This window comes from Podarcis vaucheri (genome assembly GCF_965113315.1).
Source record: "Podarcis vaucheri genome assembly, chromosome: 17".
Classification (NCBI taxonomy): domain Eukaryota; kingdom Metazoa; phylum Chordata; class Lepidosauria; order Squamata; family Lacertidae; genus Podarcis; species Podarcis vaucheri.
This window is the reverse complement of record NC_138755.1, coordinates 40,267,655-40,281,709: the sequence shown is the minus strand read 5'-3', so window position 1 is coordinate 40,281,709 and position 14,055 is coordinate 40,267,655. Positions and strand designations below refer to the sequence as shown.

Genomic DNA, 14,055 nt, shown 5'->3' with positions numbered 1-14,055 from the left:
TCCATCAGGCCTGCCTTGCCTGAAAGTGGGTAAGATGCCAAAGAGTTTCGTGGATGCAGAAAGCATCAGTTGCAGGACAACAAAAGGGGCTGCTAGGAGCCAGCTGGTCCCGGAGCCTGGGATCGCCACTATACAGAATCCCAAGAGACTTTAAAGCACTGCAGTACAGATTTCTGAGGGGAGAATGGAGCCAGCTGCAATCATAGTTCAAAGGATGGGAAACCAGGTTTTTTAAAAAACCTGGCCTAAGTGAAGTCATGGGAGATTTGCCATAGATGTCAATTGGTTAAGATTTTCAGGCTAAGACAGGGTAACCTCCATGCAGCCAGTGTGAGCAGTCTACAGAAAAAACTGCGCAAGTTCCGTGCAATGGCTTTGCTCCCAGCACACACAAACATTCCAGACTAGCAGAATGGGACACAGCACAAGTATGCAGTTAAAAGAGTTTAAAAGAGTAGGGCCTCATACAACCCTACCTGTACTCAAGTATTACATATCTCATCTCATTTAGAGACTACTCTTCATTAGGAAAAAAAAGAAAACCAAAGTAACAAAACAACAACGTACAACAATATCCCAAAGACAAACAGGAAAGGACATTAAAATTCCTAAACTGGAATTCTTAATCATAATCAAAAGAACAGCAGCCACTATAACACACTCCAAAATCACCGTTCAACAATAATATAACACAGCCTCTTATACGGAAACATCGGGAGGTCCCCAAGTCTTGGGTGGGTAGGTCTTGTGCAACAACTAGCAACTCAATAGGGCGATGTGCATCTACACACAAGACACACTCAAAGTTTCATTCGGCTAATTCAATGGAACCTGGGTGAGCATCATGAAACTGCATTCAGATGCACTCCCCAAAACCCACATCCATTGCACACATGTGCAACAGCTTGCTTTTATGTGTAGATCAGACTCATTGGACCAGGAGGTGAAGGTTTTAAAGACAGACCAAAATGCTGCAACGAATTCCCTAAGCTTAAAGTCACACCATGACATTTCTATTCTACCATTTCTGCCATGAGCTCAGAGTGGGGGTGTAAATGTCAGCCTCTGTCCCCTTTTGTTCCATCTTCACAACAAACCTGTGTGGCTGAGAAATGTCCTGAATGTACCGTCAGTCAATTTATTTGGGGTAAGAGAGGGAGGAGGGAAATTATCTCTCTCTAGATCATACTAATTCATCTTTATATTTAACCAGAACATACTTTTTTTGCTTCACTGAGCCACTGATGCTCAATTTCATTTTAAAAGAGACCCTGCCCAGTACATACTGTATTTAGTGATTTCAAAAAAGTTATATATCACTTGATTGTAAAAAAAAACAAACCTCAAAGCGGTCACTTTTTTACACAACAAGTTAAGAACCTGATGTCCTGCATATAGGCTTCATAGTGGAATATATAGAATCACGTTTTGTTTTTCTCCATTCCCATTGCTTATATAGTTGGGGATTTTTTTAGGTGTTATTTGTCATGCTGTTTAAATAAATCAACATCTTTTTTAAAAGCACAGTTGAGAAGTTCCCTGGGAAAAGGGATTGATTGTTAAACCACTTGAGGGATTGTAGCTCTAGGATGGAATAGGGAGCGTCCTAACAGCTCACAGCACCCTTAACAAACTGCCCTGAGTGGTATGATGCTGTTTTAAATGTATAGTTCAGATAGCTTGAAGCATCTGCATATCCCATAAAGCCCTCTGCCAGCAAACAGGCACAGAGTCACCTCTTAAAGCCTATTTGGCTGCCCACTCTCCACCTTAGAGCAGATTTATGCCACAAGGTGCCATAGGAAGGCACTGGACATAGTAAAAGATCCATCACATCCTGGTCACTGTCTCTTCGAGCTCCTGCCGTCGGGACGGAGATACAGGACGATGAAGACAAGAACGAGCCGTCTTAAGAACAGCTTCTTCTCCAGAGCGATCTCGGCCCTGAATGGGAAGCCTGGACTTTGAAAGTCATCTAATCTTCCTTGCTGTATTATACTGTATTGTTTTAATTAGTGTTTTTATAGTTGTTTTGATTTTGTGTGGAGTGCCCTACCTGGGTGGATGGAGCAGCCAAGTAATTTCGTTGTCCCCGAGAGGGGGCAATGACAATAAAGATATTATTATTATTATTATTATTATTATTATTATTATTATTATTATTATTTGCAAACCTACAACTGAGTCGAAGGAGTATTTCCTCACTGAATGTGATATGATTCCGTAAACATGAGAACAGCGGCTACCAAACATCCATTGTTTGTTTCCAGTGATCTGTGTAATTAGGAACCATGTACGGTCTAAAACAAATGACAGAAGCTAGATTATTACCTGTACTCATGGGGAAAAGGAGAGCCTTGAGACAGGTAAGAATTGGCTTCTAAGATTAGATTGTTGAAACTTCTCCAAACCCATTGGGTTCATCTAGAGCAGTAGCTCAGTGTCACGTGGACCATAATACAGGCCACAAACATATCTTACCCTTGGTTCCTATTATGAAATTCAGGGAATTAAAGGAGAGCAAAGAAAAAAGATAGCGGAAATCAAACAGTGGGGGGGGAAAGAGGCTGAATCTCTTCTCCCCAACTTTCCTTCCTGTTAAGTGACTGAACACTATTACAGCCTGGCGAGTCCTTTCTCTGTCCAAGGTGCTGATTATTTGCAAAAATGAAAATTAATTGGAATTAAAATGGGAACTGGCTGGAATATGCAACGCCAGTTTGAAAGATAACAGACCATTGGGTGCCTCTGAAGGTATCACCACCCAATTGCCTTTAATGGATCTTTTAATATTATTATTTTAACACTGAAGTTCTATAAGCTTCCAAATGTCGTGAGTTTTTTGGTATTTGCATATATAGATTACCATTGGAAATGCTTTAAAATCAGCACTAAAGGTTTCATGCTGGCCAGTGGTAAGGCACCAGTACTAATAATATATATTTTTGGATGGAGCAGCTTATTGTTTTGCTCTTGTTCTTATTATGCTTTTTTTGTTTTTATCTTGTGTTTTTAGGCTGTGAGCTGCCCAGAGATCTACAGATGGCAGGAAGTACAAAATTATTATTATTATTAATATTATTATTTAGTGTTATTCTTTTTAACGATCACCCTTTGAATGAAAATACACATACATATACAGGCATACACACCTAAACATGTACCCATATGGCAACAGTTGCTTTGGTATGGCCATAGCTAGGATTAAGAGATGAAATATGAAAGGTTTTGTGTACAATGATGGCTCATATTTCCTACATACAGTCAAACCTCGGTTCTCAAATGGCTCCATTTCGGTTCCCAAACTCTGAAAACCTGGAAGTAAATGCTCCGGTTTTCAAACGTTTTTCGGAACCCAAATGTGCGATGCAGCTTCTGTTTAGAGCAGGCATAGGCAAACTTGGCCCTCCAGATGTTTTGGGACTACAACTCCCATCATCCTTAGCTAACAGGACCAGTGGTCAGGGATGATGGGAGTTGTGGTCCCAAAACATCTGGAGGGCCGAGTTTGCCTATGCCTGGTTTAGAGTTTCCCTGTTGAATTGAGGCTTCCGCTTTCAGTTTTTCAAACAGTCTTCCGGAACGGATTACGTTCGAAAACTGAGGTTCCGCTGTATCTCTGTTGTGAAACTTACTGCCAGGCAGGGCTGCCTCCAGAGCAGCATGGATGTAAAGCTAAGGCATGGATATTATAGTAAGGGGAAAGTCCCGTTCCAAGCCTCAACCCTTGTCAGTCTTGGGAAATGAGTTTGTGACAAAGCACAGACGATACCGTGACAACCTTTCTATTTCATCAGGTCAATTTCACATTGAAGCTCAGAGTCTTGTGCTGAGGGGAGGCCTTCATCTTACCTGCCTGCTTTAGTGATGATCATTTCTGTGCCAATATCATGGAACCTTTTCCAGAGGTCAGCACACTGCAATTCCACCTGGATCTCCTCCATGGATGAGGTAGGAGGGGGTTGAGAGATGGGGCCGCTGGATGTGAGGTCAGAGTGCGTGTCAAAAGAGCAGGATGTCCTCTCAGCCAATGCTTCAGTGTCTGAACCCGTACTCTGCTCTGAATCTAAACAAACGAGAGAGCGCACCAGATCAAACTATCAGTTTCTAAAATTCCCCACAGAAGGAAGGCATAAAGAAAAGTCAGCATAAGGATTTTTTAAATAAATAAAATAAAGAAAGACGAGTGAAACGGCATCTCTTTTATTATATGCATGCTATTGTTGTGATTTACAATCTGGTTTCTGGTTTTCTATTCCTAACATGACATCTGGAATTTTCGTTAAGTTTTAAAGCAGCTGTATGAAATTGCCCACAATATAAAATATAAATAGCAAGAAATGTATTCAGGATGCACAATAATGGAGCACTCCAACTGGAGATGGGAGGAAAAGAAAGAAAGAAAATTCACTCAACACCAGAGAAATAATGTTCTGGTTACTCATATGTCCTGCCACATATGTTGCTCTTGCAGTTAGGTATTTTTAGACAAGACGCTTGTTTTTCTTCTTTTTAGTATCTTAGAAATAATGGGTGTTGCTTTTGGTTTTGGGTTTTTTTTGGCAGAGCTTTCTTTGCAAATATATGTTATTTGTTCCTCTATTATAATTTCTGGAACAATGATTTTTTTTTTCCTTGAGAAAATAACCACATTGCACTAAAGCTGCAGGAGGAAGGATGGTGAACATATGGGAAGAATTATTGGGAAAGTAATTGGTATTTCAAGGGACACCTAGATTTTTACAGGGGTCTTGGGATATAAAAGTCTGGCTAACAAAGGAGGGGGAAACAGAACAATGGGGCTGAACGAAAGAAATGGCTTGTGCCCAACCATTTTCAAAAACTGCTCTGCAAACACCGAATGTTTGTGGAGGCCATGGCCATGTTGTGAATATTTCCATGGCCTTCTGAGGTTTGGTGAGCTGGAAGGCAGCACAGGGCCCTCTTGGTCATGGCCCCCTGGTTGGTAAATCCCTTTTCCAGAGATGCCCAGCTGCTTCCCTCTATTAAGGCTTCCAAGTGAGCCATAAGAGATAGTTTTATTTTGCCCAGCATTTGGCATAATGTGACACTCTCTCTCCACAATGTTATTGGATTCCATTATAGTGCTATTTGCTACTTCTTGATGTGATCTTTTCCACATTTGTCTTGCAGTTTCCTTTTTTATTATTGTGAGTTGCCTTGTGAACCGAAAGGTGGAGTACATTGTTTTATACTTGTAAACTGTGCTGAAAGTATTATTGGATGGTATGCAAGTATAATAAATAAAATAGGATATGCTCTAAGCAATATCACTGGCCACTCCCTAGGATTTTCATTTTGATAAAACGTTAAGCCTCCAGTCCTTTTACTTATAAATAAAAACAGGCAAGCAGTATTCAGTTTTCTTTCCTTTTATTGGTTGTTTGCACAGATAGGAAGTGAAAACTCCAGCAATGTATTGATATTGCAAGGAAATGATTTTGCACCAGCCTAGAGAATTTGTACACATTAAACAAAAATCTGATTTATCAAGGACACCATCCCATATTGCATGCTTAATATGTTTCATTAACTTAACTATTGATCGTGTTGAAAAACATGAGAACAAACCATCTAACAAGCATTATCCGTGTCACTATAACAAGAATACAAATATACAAGCAACCAAAATGCATGACTCTCATACAGAATATATTGGAGTCACAAGTGCAGGAAATGTAAGCAGTTCATACCAATTGAAAGATGTCCCAGGGATTAGAGAATATTACTTGGCTTTTATATAGAGTGTTCAAAACACTTCACAAAGAATGCAAAAAATGAGAAGCTAGTTTTCAAAATAATAATAATATTATAATAATTTATTATTTGTACCTTGCCCATCTGGCTGGGTTTCCCCAGCCACTCTGGGCAGCTTCCACAAAGGCCAAAAATACACTAAGATGTCACACACTAAAAACTTCCCCAAAAGTGAAATTGGCATGTTTAATCAGAGAAAGGTCATTTTCCTTAACATTTGTTAAAGACTGGAAAGCTCACATAGACTTTTTGCATGAAAAAGAAAAAGAAATGATGATATATGGATTTGAGGATTGAAGATAATGTTTGTTTATAGAAAGTGAATATTGTTTTTATATAGTGGACAAATGAAGAATAGGAAGTTCTTTATTTTCCCAATCTTATTTTTCTATGTTTCTCTTTTAACCTCTTTTCTACTCTTCATTCTTTCTTCCTCTTTCTCTATTTTTTCTCTCCCTCCCTCCCTTTTTGTGTATTTATTGTATCTAGATAAAAGCCTTGGTTTGGTTTTTTAAAAGGGGAAAGATATTAAGTTTTGTATTTTTCTCTATAAACCTTAATTTAAAAAATTATTATTATTTAAAAAGGAAGATGTCCCAAGGATTAGAGTGGGCCTTACTTCCAAATAATAGTACTTGTCTTTTATATAGAGCAGGGATGTCCAACCAGTAGATCGCGATCTACCGGTAGATCCTTATCATGTACAAAAAGTTATGGGGGGAAAGCTAAAAAAACCCTCTGTCTAATCCTCCCCCCAGAAAGCTCAACAATGCAATCCACCCACCCCCCGCATGCTCCCCCCTCTCCAAAGACAATGGGTAGATCACTGCCAGTTTTTTTATACTGGGAGTAGATCACAGTCTCTTGGGAGTTGGTCATGCCTGACATAGAGCATTCAAAACATTTCACAAAGAATGCAAAAAGTTAGAAGCTAGTTCTCAAAAGTGACACCGTTAATGTTTATTGTACCTCAACACATTTCGGAACTAAAGTTTCTTCCTGAGGAGCAAGCCTAGACTTCTTTCTTTTTTAAAATATATTTTTATTAATTTTTACATAAAATTCCCCCCCCAAAAAATACAACATATTTTCTCATCTTATTCAGTGTTTTGGACTTCCATCAATCACATCTGAAGATTTTTCAACCTTTATCACTTAATCTGCATTTCATTAATTTCACTATTACTTTTAATAGTCCTTCACTAATAGTTCTCTTCGTACTTTTCTCTGCAATATTTCACATAGTCCTCCTTACAAAACTTCTTGCAGTCCTACTAGCGTGATCTGTTGATTACAATTGCTTTTCAGATAGTTCACATATTTACTCCAGTCCTTTGAGAATCTCTGATCCTGCAGGTTTTGAATCCTTCCAGTCATCTTGTCTAATTCTGCACAGTCCATAAGCCTAGACTTTCTGAAGCAGATCACACAAACTCTGCGTGTTGCCCATCTGGCTCCAAAAGGAGCCTGGTTCAGAAGCTCAAAGTCTGCATTTGAAGAAAGAAACCTACAATAAACCTCCATCGCTGGCACTTTGGAGATCTGGTTGCTCTCTTTTTGCATTCTGTTGGGTTTATGTGCCACTCACCTGACTTGTTTGGATTGTCAAAACACTTCAGATAGCTTATAAGGCCATAACCTTTGCAATAGCTCAGGCTGGTAGGTCAGGATTATTGTGAATGGAGACTAAGACGGAGAGGTTATAGCCTGCCTAATGCCAGCCTTACAAGTTCATGGGAGAATGAATGGAGTTTCCGCTGGGGATTCCCTCATTTGTAGCTTAATCTCTTAGGCACAGCTATAATGTGCTCAAGACTGCCATGATTCAGCCACATCTAATTTATCAAATAGTTTTCATTTGTAACAGCAGCTTTCCGTAGTAAACCTATGATCAGAGAAGACTGAACAAGACACAGGCAGACATGGGTGTGACTGAAATATACTACACAGTTGTTTGCTTAAAAACTGCTATCAAAAGCTGTTTTCAAGTCATGGGGTTCGAGAAGGCAAAATGAATTTTGTTTGTCATTTGACAGAAAATGTTCTGCTGATGAAACATCACCTAATTATTCTGGATTTTTAAGCAACCTCTCTGCCTAAGAAAGAATGGACTCCAATATTGTTTCTCATGAGAAAAGGAATTCAACAAATGATTTCTGTCAGTTGGGTCAAAGACATAGACTTCCCTCTATATAGGCTGTTCTAATGTGTACATTATGCATTCTAACACTTTTGGGCTCCTATAGATGCATGAACCCGTGCAGTATTAGGGCAAAGCCCACGGCACTTCATGTGTTAAATTTACACTGAATTCCCAATGCAAACCTTCATCCAAAATAAGGGCACAAGCCCTCCACACAGAATTAAATGCACACAGATGTCAATCCCCATAGGAAGTCAAAAGAGCCTTTCCCACCCTCCCACTTTGCCAGCCCTCAGCTGGGCACATATGTTGAGCACACTGCAATATGCCTCACAACAGGTGTCTAGTGGCACAGAGCGTGTTTCTCCCTTGCCAAAAGTCCCTCTTGGGGGAAGGGTGGTTTCAAAGTCTTCAGTGGAGCTGAAGGCATCTCTTCGGAGAGGCTTCGCAGCGTGCCATTTACAGCTGCCAAAAACCAGTTCAATCAATAAGTGAAAGCTCAAAAAAAAGCAAAAACCCTACAGATGAACTGAAAGTTGGCTCCTGCACTTTGGTATCTGTCCTTTCAAACAACCCCTGGCTCTACCGATAGGTCAGCCTTCCACCAACCTGGTTTCTTCCAGATCTTTTGGACTACAGTTCCCATCAGCCTCAGCCAGCACAGTCATATTGGTTGGGGCTGGTGGAAGCTGTGGTTCAAAGCATTTGGAAGAGACTACGTTGTGGAAGGTTGATCGCTTCTCCTGCTTCCACCTCCATCATCTGCCAAAGACAAGGATGGAGATAAGATTAATTCTGTGGCCTGGCATTTGGCAACTTAATGTTTCCATAAAGGAAATGAGGGAACTTCCCTCAACTTGTCATTATTTTCCACTCTTATGATGGTTTGACAGATGCCAACAATTCCAGCAGCAATTATAAAGGTTCCATAATGGTAAGGAGGAAAGCCTACTGAAAGCATTACAACTGCACACAACTTTAATTTCCCATTACTTCCTGTTTCCCATTATCTCTTCCTGTGCTTTCCTGCATCTCATCTTTGCCTAGATAGTCAGCCTTCGGGCAAGGGCTTTTTATTAATTGGTTTTAGGATTTATCTTTTGCTTTTCAGCTCAAATGAGCATTCAAAGTGGATAATAATATGGCCAACAAGGAGAAAAACCAAACCCCATTAAAACAGCCCAAAGCAAAAGGCAAATGGAATCAGCAGCATTATCTTAACAGCAGGAAGAATGATGCAAAGCCAGCAGAACTCTCAAAATTATGAAGGCTAAAAGCCTGGCTCAAAAGAAAAAAATCTTAGTAAATGATTCAAGAATCTGAAGATCTAGAAGATCTTGAGTGGGAATGAATCCTATCAATGCAAGACCAAAACAGAAAATGGCTCTATGGTTGAGGGCGATCTGGCTTCTGCAAGAGGAGTCATCCAAGGGAGGGAGCAGCTGCATGTCTCTCCACCAGCTGCTAGCCAGTCAGTCTTTTCCACTCAGGTACTTAAAGCAAGTCCCTCAGTGATGCGCCAGGATTGAGTAATATAGGAGAGCACAGGAGTCTCTCGTTCTCCAAGTCTGCCAGATGTCAAGGAGCTGTCAAGTGAGCCCAGGTCAAGCACAGGGCAGGGAAGCACGGGAGACATGGAACACAATTAGCTTTTCATTAACAGAAAATAACAACATAGTAGGTCCTCTTTTGATTCCTCCCAAGCGGACAAAGGCTGCATCGAGGGGGCAAGCTCTGGGCCTGTATGGCCCATTGCTCAGCAATGTTCAGGACACTTCTTGAGTAGAGTGTCAGAGGGAAAGGAGAGCCAGCAAGACTGGGATTGTCCTGCTGCTGTTTAGCAGGGTCAACTTCTGACTTCTCTCTGTCTGAGTCTTCACTCATACTGTGACTCTCAGCCTCTAACCCTGTACTGGAAGACCACCTCCTCTTGACCCTACTTGACTGCTCAACCCCCCTGCTTCTAGCACCTCCCAGCTTGCCCCTTCCCCAGACTGCTCTTCTGTGTCCCACCACCATGATCCAGTCTCTAAGCCATCATCTTCTGTTCCCTCCCTGAGGCAAGTGGCTCCCACCAGTCTTCCTCATCCAACCAGCCCCTGTATCAGAAATTTGTTGTTTAGTCGTCTTAGTCGTGTTCGACTCTCCATGACCCCATGAACCAGAGCATGCCTTGGAAACTCTCACTTTCTTCTCAAAGCTTCTCCTTTTTTATGTCCATGGAGTTTTCTTGGCAAAATACTGGAGTGGTTTGCCAGTTCCTTCTCCAGATGGATCACATTTAGTCTAGATGTCAGAAATGAAAGGGTGTTAAAAGGCTGCTTTTGCTATGAAGCTCCTTCCTTGGGACCTTTTATCATATGTGGTGGACTTGTAAGGTAATAAAAGCTTTCTGGGAGATGATATATAATGAAATGAAAAAAATGCTTAAAATAATCTTTGTTAAGAAACCAGAAGCTATTCTATTGGGAATTACAGGTGCCAACATCCCAAAGAAACAGAAAAGACGTTTTATGTACAGAACAACATCCGCCCAGATGTTACTTGCCCAGAGATGGAAAGAAGACAAAGTCCCTACCAGAGAGGAATGGCAAACCACGCTGGTGGACTATGCAGAGATGGCAAAACTGACTGGAAAACTCAGAAATCAAGAGGATAATAACTAAAAGAATGGGAAAAATTTTACAAGTTGTTTAGGAGACCACTGTAAGTAGATAGAAACATTAGCAGGATTTTGATCTCACTTGTAATGTAACAATTCCCATGGATGATATGATTTGGTATAAAAATTGGAGTATGGAAGAATATGCAGTAATAAATGTTTAAAAGGCGACTCCATGGAGGAGATGGGAGTAAGTCTGGAGATTCGAAAGAATCTCTTTATATGGATATGTTTTTCGTTTTTTATTTGTGTATAACTTTGTACGTGTAAAACCAAATAAAAATGATTTCAAAAAAAGAAAAAGAAAATCCAGCTGCCATTTTATGTGGTTTTGATTGTTGTCTTTTATGTATCATACTTTCCTTGTGTGTTTCTTTTGTATTAATATTGAGGTTGTTCACCACTTTTGGGGAAACCTTCGGGCTAAAATGCAGTATAAGTTGTACCATACCACAGCTGGACGTCACAGATCTGCACATGGGGGGAGATGAGCCTTCAGCCATTCTGGGCTCAGGCCAGTCAAGGCTTTGCAAGTAAAAACCAGCACCACAAAATAAACTGGTAACCAGTGAAGCTCCTACAGTATAACTGTTAAGGTACTGCTTGGACCTGATTTTTTAAACTCTACATACTTTATTTTAACCTGTGTACATATAATACATAGCAAAATGAAAACGACCTTTAAAAAAGGAGCAAACCAGTTCTTGCACCCACCATTGAGTGGCAAGTTCCCGTCCTCCCCCCAGTGGAAATAAAGACACATGACACAATTATTTAAGGTAAATGGGCTAAATATGGCCACAACTTTACTGGTTACAAGTGATGAGCAGTATTGGCTTAGGCATTGGTCCTAACAGACTATCCGGCTTCAGCCAGTCCGCTTGAAGTCCAGGAAAGGTTAACCACCAGTAGGCGGAGTCCTGCTGATGCACATCAACTAGGAACTCCCCCGGGGTCACTGCTTGGGGGCGTGCCTTAGGCCCTCACCTCCACAGGCTTCAAACAGGGCCACGCCCCCCGGAATCCTTTATCGCAGTGTTCCCCAACCTTGGGCCTCCAGCTGTTTTTGGACTACAACTCCCATCATCCCTCGCTAGCAAGACCAGCGGTCAAGGATGATGGGAATTGTAGTCCAAAAACAGCTGGAGGCCCAAGGTTGGGGAACACTGCTTTATCGGACTACCCTTCAGTATGCGGGGCAGGTAATGGCGCTTCCTCCCCTCTTCCATCTATAGAACAATACCAATACCACTGCCTAACCGCCAATACTAAGAAAGTTGTGACAATTTGCTACGAGGTAGGTGAAAACCAAGTGGCTGGTGCCAATTTGCCAAGTGGAAAAAATCATACGGGAAATCCCTGGCCGCGCCTGCGTTTAAATCGGGCGGGCCACGCCCCCCAAACCAGCCGATTGGCTGGCCAGGGGGTGACGCAACCGGGGATTCCCCCAATCGCGCGGGGGTTGGGCTCCAGCCTCCGTGCGGGTGGTGGGGCCTTGATGCCCACAATCCTGCCTCCTCTGCAGGATGGAAGTGGCTTTGAAGCAAGACACTTCCTTCATCTTCACTGAATTTGTCCAGCTTTCCCTGCTGCCACAGCAGGATTGCAGCTACAACTAGTGTAATTTAAAGGGGGTGGGTTGCTCTGAAAGTGTTGCATCTGTAGCCTGAACCCACAACTCACATGCTGACAAGACAATTGTGACAAGGATTGTTCACCTCAACTACCAGTGCCTTCCCACCACACACACATGCCAAAAGCACAAAGGGATGATCTCCCCACTCAAGAGCACAACTTGGTGTTGGTTGCTTTGCAAGTTCTATTAGCAAAGATATTAGCCCCTACAGTTGCATTTCACATCACGGGGACATCACCATCTTACAAATCTAGCTGTTTCTCTCATGTCACACACAACAATGTATTACCAATGCCCTTGCATGACCTTCTGCAAAATACTGCAATGCCTTGAAAGAGTTTCAAATTGCAGTCACAACAAGCTCCCTTTCAACTCTTCGACACAATGTTGTGCTTGTAAAGATATGTATTAAAAAATTGCCACTAGGGGAGTATTGAGATTCTGGACAACTGTTCTGAGCAACTACTGTTGGGAAGTTTTCTAACACTGAATCTGCTTGCATTAACACTTCTGTAGCACTCTGGATTCCCACCCACACCCCAAGTTAAAAGTTCATCCTCAATATGATTCTTCAGAGCCATCTTTTCTACAAGCTTGCCAGGAGATCGATGCAGTCCAGGAAAAGGCTTGCTGCAAAAGGCACAGGCGTGAGCCAGCTGAAAGACACATCTGCTCTGTTCTCTTACAAAGCTTCCTTTCCCCAACCATGAAATCTCAATGGAACTGAACAGACCTTGCAGGACAGGGTTTGCAGCACGCTGTGAGCAATTTACAGCTGCCAAATCCGTATCAATCAAATCCCAGGGGAAATTCTTCCTTCTTCAAACCGAGCAAGTTAAAAGGGGGGTGGGGTGAAGGAAACTGCCATCAAACTCAAACACACACACACCCCAAGTAAATTTCTACAGCTGGAACAACTTCATATGCTACCCTTAAAAATTCCAAGCTATCAAACACATAGTGGGCAAAATTTCAACACAAACGACTGGAAATCCCTTAAGGTATCTCTCAGTTTGCCATCGACTGCACTGTTTTGATTTGTATAGCTGCCATGACTGCAAGCTCTAGCATTGCAGAATGGCAGCGAGAGGTGGGTGTGGGAATTAAACTGGCCACAACTTTATCGGATACTTAATACAGCTATGAATGCAAAAACTGGGACCAAGGTGGAACCAAGTTGTTTGTCTCTGCTTGGAATTACCAAAGGTAGTTCCAACAAGCAAAGGTCCATTGGGTGCCATGGCTCAAGCCTGAGCCATCTTACTATGATGGAGACTTATGCCTTATTAAAGGTAAAGGTAAAGGATCCCTGGATGGTTAAGTCCAGTCAAAGGTGGCTATGGGGTGCGGCACTCATCTCTGCTTTCAGGCAGAGGGAGCTGCTGTTTGTCCACAGACAGATTTCTGGGTCGTGTGGCCAGCATGACTAAACCACTTCTGGCACAACAGAACACTGTGACGGAAGCCAGAGCATATGGAAATGCCGTTTACCTTTCCACCACAGCGGTACCTATTTATCTACTTGCACTGGCGTGCTTTCAAACTGCTAGGTTGGCAGGAGCTAGGACCGAGCAATGGGAACTCACCCCGTCGCGGGGATTCGAACCACTGACCTTCTGATCAGCAAGCCCAAGAGGCTCAGTGGTTTACACCACAGCGCCACCCCTGTCCCTTTTACCCTTTCACCTTTCACCATGCCTTACTACAGCCTTCCCAACCTGGTACCCTCCAGCATGGATGTGCTGGCTGGGGCTGAGAGTTGCCATTCCAAACATCTGGAGGGCATAAGTATACAAGAAGAGTCAGGCCAGCAGCCCATCCAGTCCAGCCTTCTTC

The 14,055-nt window shown here is 42.1% G+C and overlaps 1 protein-coding gene and 1 long non-coding RNA gene across 2 annotated transcripts in view; one reads left to right on the top strand and one right to left on the bottom strand.

Moving 5' to 3' along the window:
- The window catches only part of TBX15 (T-box transcription factor 15), a 97,864-nt gene that overhangs the window by 49,921 nt on the left and 33,888 nt on the right, over window positions 1-14,055 (bottom strand). The window contains exon 2 of the mRNA XM_082206085.1: window positions 3,853-4,066. Within this exon, the coding sequence (XP_082062211.1) occupies window positions 3,853-4,066 (214 nt within the window). The remainder of the gene's footprint in view (window positions 1-3,852; window positions 4,067-14,055) is intronic.
- On the top strand, window positions 1,757-2,132 carry LOC309522217. The gene is made up of 2 exons (XR_014214987.1): window positions 1,757-2,029; window positions 2,071-2,132. It is a non-coding gene; the product is annotated as an uncharacterized lncRNA (long non-coding RNA).